This window comes from Eulemur rufifrons, chromosome 2 (genome assembly GCF_041146395.1).
Source record: "Eulemur rufifrons isolate Redbay chromosome 2, OSU_ERuf_1, whole genome shotgun sequence".
Lineage (NCBI taxonomy): Eukaryota > Metazoa > Chordata > Mammalia > Primates > Lemuridae > Eulemur > Eulemur rufifrons.
In genome coordinates this window covers 9,800,790-9,808,810 of record NC_090984.1, presented here as the reverse complement: position 1 = coordinate 9,808,810, position 8,021 = coordinate 9,800,790, and the positions used below count along the sequence as shown (strand labels likewise).

The 8,021-nt window shown below is 38.4% G+C and overlaps 1 protein-coding gene across 1 annotated transcript; it reads right to left on the bottom strand.

The window, feature by feature from the left end:
- Positions 1 to 3,867: 3,867 nt before the first annotated feature.
- LOC138396166 (zinc finger protein 709-like) lies at positions 3,868 to 7,749 on the bottom strand. The gene is made up of 6 exons (XM_069489249.1): positions 7,746 to 7,749; positions 6,933 to 6,961; positions 6,375 to 6,501; positions 6,117 to 6,177; positions 4,253 to 5,422; positions 3,868 to 4,084 (listed from the first exon to the last, which is right to left on the bottom strand). Exons 1-6 carry the CDS (start codon positions 7,747 to 7,749, stop codon positions 3,868 to 3,870), a joined length of 1,608 nt encoding a protein of 535 aa, XP_069345350.1.
- Between the last annotated feature and the right edge of the window lie 272 nt (positions 7,750 to 8,021).

Genomic DNA, 8,021 nt, shown 5'->3' with positions numbered 1-8,021 from the left:
ATTGTATGATTACATTGTATATTAACACACTAATGACCATTAATGACCACCTATGCTATACATTAAATCCCCAGAACTTTTCATCTTACAACTGTTTTTACCCTTTGACTAACATCTTCCCATTTCCGCCACTCTCTGGCCCCTAGTAACCACTTTTCTGAACTCTGCATCTATGAGTTCAACTTTTTTTTTTAGAGACAGAGTATCACTCTCTCCCTGAGGTTGGAGTCCAGTGGCACCGTCATAGCTCACTGTTATTGAATTCCATTGTTTCAGATTCCACATATAAGAGAGACCATGCAGTATTTGTCTTTCTGTGTCTGTCTTATTTCACTTATAATCTTGTCTACCAGTCTCATCTATGTTGTCACAAATGGCAGGATTTCCTTTTTTATAGCTGAATAATATTCTGTTGTTTAAATATACACATTTTCTTTATTCATCCATTGATGGACATTTAGGTTGTTTCTATATCTTGCCTATTGTGAATAATGCTGCAATGAACACAGGGGTGGCAGATATCTCTTTTAGGTGCCTCTCTTTGAGGTGGGAGGATCACTTGAGCCCAAGAGTTGGAGGATGCAGTGAGCTATGATGGTACCACTGCACTCTACCCAGGGTGACAGACTGAGACTGTCTTAAAAAACAAGCAAACAAACAAACAAAAGAAAAAGCCATTCTAGAAGACTGACAGGTGGTCTCCCATCCACTTACCAACAGGCCAAGTCTTATCCTGTTGAAGAAAATGAAATACACTTCCATCCTCAAAGTTACTAGGTGACTATGATGGATCAAAACAAAAGCAAAGTCGTGTCTCTAAAAATCTAAAAGAAAACAGACTCAAAAATGACCAAAACAGGCCGGGCGCGGTGGCTCACGCCTGTAATCCTAGCACTCTGGGAGGCCGAGGCGGGTGGATCGCTCAAGGTCAGGAGTTCGAGACCAGCCTGAGCAAGAGCAAGACCCCGTCTCTACTAAAAAAATAGAAATTATATGGACAACTAAAATATATATAGAAAAAAAATTAGCCGGGCATGGTGGCGCGTGCCTGTAGTCCCAGCTCTCGGGAGGCTAAGGCAGTAGGATCGCTTGAGCCCAGGAGTTTGAGGTTGCTGTGAGCTAGGCTGACGCCATGGCACTCACTCTAGCCCGGGCAACAAAGTGAGACTCTGTCTCAAGAAAAAAAAAAAAAAAAAGACCAAAACCATCTTCCTCTAATATAACTGATGCTTCTTATGAATAAGGTTTAGCTCCACTTTATTCTTTCTGCCTCCTAGATAAGAACCATTAGGATTTCCAAGGACAGAATTAAGTTCACCTAATAACATCCAATACATATCACTTTGTTCATTAGCAATGAAATCACCTAAAACAAACACAAGTCCTATAAGAAGTCCTTTTGAGCACCCTCTTCTTTTTTTTTTTTTTATTTCATCTTATTGTTATGGGGGATACAGAATTGCAGGTTACATACGTTGCCCATGTACCGCCTTTCCCCCCAAATCAGAGCTCCAGGCGTGTCTGTTCCCCAGGTAGTGCGCATTGCACCCATCATGTAGGTATATATCCCTCCCTTCCCCACCCCCCCTTCTCGAGTCAGCACCTTCAAGCGTTACCATTCCCCAAACGGTGTGCAATGCACTCATTGTGTAGGCATACCCCCATCCCCTCCCCCACCCCCCACCTCAGTCTGATATCTGATTGGTGTCGTTCCCAGATGTGTATTTAGGTGATGTTCAGGGAAACCAATTTTCTGGTGAGTACATGTGATGCTTGTTTTTCCATTCTTGGGATACTTCACTTAATATAATGGGTTCCAACTCTCTCCAGGAGAACCATAGAGATGTCGTATCTTCATTATTCCTTATAGCTGAGTAATATTCCATGGTATACATATACCACAGCTTACTAATCCAATCATGTATTGATGGGCATTTGGGTTGTTTCCACATCTTTGCGATTGTGAATTGTGCTTGAGCACCCTCTTCTTGATAACCCACAGCCATTTATGCTTTGTGTTCATTTGTATTACAACCCATTACACTCCACTCTGACTATAGGTGTGATCTTGGAAAATCTTTGGCAAGGTGGCACTGAGAAAAACATGAATCATCTTTTTTTGGTATTGTGAAAAAATAAGAAATTAGTTTCATGACACAAATTATGACCATTTCAAAATAAAATAATAATTACAATGGGATATTTTAATATATCTTCTCAAGTAATGGGAAATACAATACTATTTGTTAGCATACAAGTTGTTAGAAAAGAGCTAATAAAATATTTCTAAGAAATACCTGCACAATGTTTTGTTTGACAAAAAAAATGCACATTGTTTTTATGATATACAAACATAACTGAGAATGTACTGTGAGATTACATTCATCTGTGACTAACTGGAAACTCACTATCTGTCTGATCCTTGCTCTCACATGGGAAGACTTAGAGCAGTCACCACACAATGCAGCACAGGAACAACCACCCATGTGGCTCTTTGTGACTGCACCATTGTAGCTGTCTTAGTAGGATCAGGAAAACAGGCATTACCAGTATTAACAGGACAAGGTGTTTACTACACAAATTAGACCATACAGAAATACAATGTAGAGAAGAGGTGAGTCAGAGCAATAGACAATACCCCCAACCATGAGTTTGAATCAGTTGCCTGGTAGACAAATGAGGGCTTGCAGGAAATCCAAATTGCAAAAGGATCTTTTGACATGGAGCTTCTGGAGACATCTGTGGAATCCTACCCCTTTGACAAAAGAGAAATCAAGTAGATGGGACGTTCGAAAGAAACTCTTGATTGGCAGGGCAACCTATCAGGAAAACAGACAGGAAGCAGGTGTCCATGCAGTCTCTATACATCTGTCTGTCTCCTGTATGATGAATCCAAAACCTGACGCATGCCTTCTTCAGTTCTGCCTTCCAATTTTCATATAAGTTAGGCTACGGTGAATTGTAACAAGGAAACAAAAATAAAATAGATTCTAGAGAATTGAGTCCACAACACTATCCAAATTGATATAATACAATCCAAGAGGGCCATCTCCAGTCTAGATTTTATTATCCTATCAAAGATGTTACTTCTTAATTCAAAGTCTATCATCCCCAACCCAGCCAGAAAGAAATATAAAGAGCAAAGGGCAAGACAACCTTGACATGCTTACAAATTTATACCAACTATTTATTAGCAAAGAAAGTGAAATAAGACTCTTCTGGACAAAAAGAAGAAAGATTTTCTCATAAAAAAGGTACAATATATATAAAAATAAGGGATATCCAATAGTTGGCATAGGATGCCAGTAGAAAACTCCCAATACCAAATTGTCATTTTTCAATGGCCTCTTCCTTACATAGCTATTAAGAGAAAAATTTTATTAACTGATTTGAGGAAAAAACACTATCTATAATACTTCTGCACTATTGCTTAAAGAGTACTAACAGAATATTCTCAGTGGTTTTTTTTTTAAATGAAAGTAGAAATCCATAGTCCAGAGATCCACTTTAAAACTGCAGCACTGATGAGGCAGACATGGCAGCATGCATGCTTACAGTCCCAGCTATTCAGGAGGCTGAGGCAGGAGGATCTCGTGAGCTCAGGAGGCTAGCCTGGGCAACACAGTAAGACCTCATCTCAAAAACAGGCAAACAAAAAAGAACATGACACCGATGAAGATAATACATTTATAATTTTACATTTCTTTCATGGCATGAATATTCTAGAGCACTATACATGAATTATTTTGTATCAGGATTTCCCATATTACTTACATTCGTACAAGTTCTCTCCAATGTTAATTTTCATATGACTTTGAAAATAGTTAAAATTGAGAAACTTTCTGTATTTATTACATTGTAGCATTTCTATTCAGTGTGCACTCTCCTTGCATGTTTTTGTAAGGATGCACGCCAACGGAAGGTTTTGCCACATTCCTGACATTTATAAGGTTCACTTCTATTATGCATTCTCATGTGTACTTGAAAAGCTGTAAGAAAGCTGAAGGATTTTCTACATTCCCTACATTCATAGGGTTTCTCTCCAGTATGAATTCTTTCATGCATGTGAATATAACTAGAATGACTGAAGGCTTTACCACATTGTTTACATTCATAGGGTTTTTCCCCAGTGTGAGTTCTTTCATGCTTTTGAAAGGAACTGCAACAACTGAATGCTTTCCCACATTCCTTACATTTATAAGGCCCATCTCCTGTATGTGATATCATGTGTATTCGAACACTTGTAACATACATAAAGGCTTTCCCACATTCTTTACACTTATAAGGTTTCTCTCCAGTGTGAGTTCTTTCGTGTGTTCGGAAACCTAGAGGAGAAATGTAGGTTTTCCCACATGTTTTACATTCATACTCTTTCTCTGCAGTGTGAGTCCTTTCATGTTTTTGAGCATAATAGTGACAACTGAAGGCTTCTCCACATTCCTTACATTTGTAGGGTTTATCTCCAGTATGAGTCCTTTCATGTGTTTTCATAGACTGGCTATATTTAAACACTTTTCCACATTTTTTGCACTCATAGAGTTTCTCTCCAGTGTGGGTACTTACATGTGCACGAAAGCCTAGAGGAGTCATGTAAGTTTTTCCACACTGTTCACATTCATAGCGTTTCTGATCAGTGTGATTCCTTTCATGTTTTTGAGCAGTATGGTGATAACTGAAGGCTTTCCCACATTCCTTACATTTGTAGGGTTTCTCTCCAGTGTGAGTCTTTTCATGTCTTTGAACAGAGTAGTGATACATGAATGCCTTTCCACATTTTTTACATTCATAGGGCTTCTCTCCAGTGTGGGTTCTTTCATGTGCTCGAAAACCTAGAGAAGACATGTAGGTTTTCCCACATTGTTTACATTCATAACATTTTGGTGAAGTGTGATTCCTTTCATGTTTTCGAACACTATGGCGATAACTGAAGGTTTTTCCACATTCTTTACATTTGTACGGCTTCTCTCCAGTATGAGACTTCTCATGTACTTGAGCGGACTGGTGATGTCTGAATGCTTTTCCACATTTTTTACATTCATAGGGTTTCCCTCCAATATGAGTTCTTCCATGTATTTGTAAAGAATATCTACAATTGAAGGCTTTCCCACAGTCCTTACATTTGTAGGATATCTCTGCACTATGAGTTCTTTTATGTTTTTTAAAAGATTGCAGATAACTAAAGCCTTTCCCACATTCCTTACATTTATATGGCTTCTCTCCATATTCTTGACACTTATATGGTTTATGTCTGCTGTGAGATCTAATGTGCCTATTAAGGGATGAATTACAAATGAAGTCTTTTCCACACACACTGCATTTATATGACTTTACTCCCATATGAGTTTTCTTGTTCAGACTGAGATTTGGAATCAGGCTGAAACTTTCTTCTTTACTTTCATAGAGTTTCTCTATCATATGACTTCTGTAAAAAATGAGAAGTGCTTTATGTTTATTAAAGGTTTTCTATTTATTAATTGATACTACAATGACTTTTTTTCACATTCTGGAAAAGTGTAGATTTTTCATCCTAAAATGCTTGTAAGGTGAATATATTGAATGCTCTGTAAGAGGGCTCAACCATAGCTATCATGAAAACAGTAATATCCATATATACATTTCTGAATGCTATTTCCAAGTTAACTATTTTTCAAACACTGAACATCTATGTTATGTTTAAAAAAAACACTTTGGAGGCCGGATGAGGTGGCTCATGCCTGTAATCCTAGCAGTCTGGGAGGCCAAGGTGGGAGGATCCCCTGAGCTCACAAGCTCAAGATCAGCCTGAGCAAAAGCAAGACCCTGTCTCTACTAAAAATAGAAAAATTAACCAGGTGTGGTGGCACACACCCATAGTCCCAGCTACTCAGGAGGCTGAGACAAAAGGATGGCTTGAGCCCAGGAGTTTGAGGTTACAGTGAGCTACGATGATGCCACTGCACTCTATCCAGGAAAACAGAACAAGAAATCTTTCTCAAAAAACAAAAAACACTCTTGGTTAATGTTTTCTTAGATAAATTTGAGGCTAGGTTTACTTGTTTTGTATCCTTATTTATAAAATTTCAGGACATACTAATATTTTCTCCTGGCATATGTTTTCTCTTGTCAATGAGACTTACCTGATATTTCTCCCCTGTTTTTGGTACTGATCTTCAATGCTCTGGTCTTTCTGTTTTTTTCCTGAAATGCAGAACCAGAAAAATCACAAGTTATTAGAAATTATATAAAAACTATTCGATTCTATGTCCATGATGAGCTGTGATTTATTTACAAAAGTATTGCTTCTTCACATTCCAAATCTTGGAACAGCATTGATGACCAAGAAAAAGTTGTTCTCTAATTCAATAGAGAACATGATGGAATGACATCATTCTTACCTATTGACTGCAGGTTCCTGAAGGTTTCCCACATAACATCTCTGTAGAGTTTTTTCTGTGAAGGATCCAGCAAAGCCCACTCCTCCAGCGTGAAGTTCACAGCCACATCCTCAAAGGAGACTGAGTCCTGAAACATCCCACGTGTATAAAGGAAGATGAGTGAGACTGTCAGCACTGAGGATCTATACTCCATTCATAAAATGTTCACCTATGATTCTGTGATCTCCAAAGATTTATTCCATGAATTACTTGTAAGAACTCTAACTCTTTGGCCACACTCTATTCCTCAGAACTATAAAAAACAAGGCAATTAATTCTACATCTTCACTGTGATCACCTCAAGTCTTATTGCTCTCCAATGGCAGGATCCACAGCACTTTGGAGAAGAGAAATGCTACGCCAAAAAAAAAAAAAAAAATCCATTTTAATACCATCAATTCCTTGTCAGAAAAACTCTTTCATCTTCTTCCTTATGCATTATATCACTCAACAGTCTATGAGATACAACATTCCATGAGATATCAAATCTGGATAATATTTAAATGAATAAAACCACACTAAAGAACTGGAAGCTTTTTCTACTATTCCTATCACCAAACATGAGGCCAGGAGGCATGGGGAAATCAAACTTGTAACAAAATTCAGCTGACCATACTGTCCTGAAATACTCTAAGATATGAGAGGCAGTCAGATCCAGCTAGTTGAATCAAAGTATTTCTTTTGAAGAAGTATTCATTTTAACTTGTTCATATAATATTTATAAGACTCAGTTTGTCCTTTTTCCTTCTGTTCTATTTCATGGAGCTATTAAGTTACTGGGAAGTTAGAGATTAGGCATGAGGAAAAAGGCATGACAGCTTAAATTTTAAAAATCCCTCTATTTCTGCACCTCAGGGCTACATCCCACTTTTTTTTTTTTTTTTTTGAGACAAGACTCTGGCTCTGTCCCCACCAGCTTGAGTGCAGTGGCATCCTCATCAACCTCACTTCCACCTCAAACTCCTGGACTCAAGCAATCTTACTGCCTCAGCCTCCCAAGTAGCTGGGATTACAGGTGTGCACCACCACACCCAGCTAAGTTTTCTATTTTTTGTAGAGATGGGATCTCGCTCTTGCTCAGGCTGGACTTGAACTCCTGATCTCCAGTGATCCTCCCACCTCGGCCTTCCAGAGTTCTAGGATTACAGATGTGAGCCACTGCGCCCGGTCCCAACTAATTTTTAGTGTACGTCCTCAGATGGTAACATGCCAGAAGAGCTCTTTCCAGCAGAACCATTACAGTGTACCCTGGGCCTTGCTGACCTTAAGGAACAGGTTAAGATTTCCAAGCTTACATGGGAATTCATTAAGGTCCACAATGATATGATTTACCCATGATTATAAAATGTATAAAAGGTTCTCAGCAGAGGTTTCTCCCAAAAGAATATAAAACACCTTTCTCCATTGCAGAAAAAAGTGATTCCCAACCAACCACTTTAGAAAACAAGGATAAGAATTAAACTGGACTTCTATTCAGAAACCATGCAAACAAGGAGAGACTAGAGTGATATAGGTAAAGTTTTGAAAGAAAAAAAACACCCACTTAGAAATGTGAATCAAGCAAAATTATCCCTCAAATGAGTGCATTATACTTTCTAAAGACAAAAC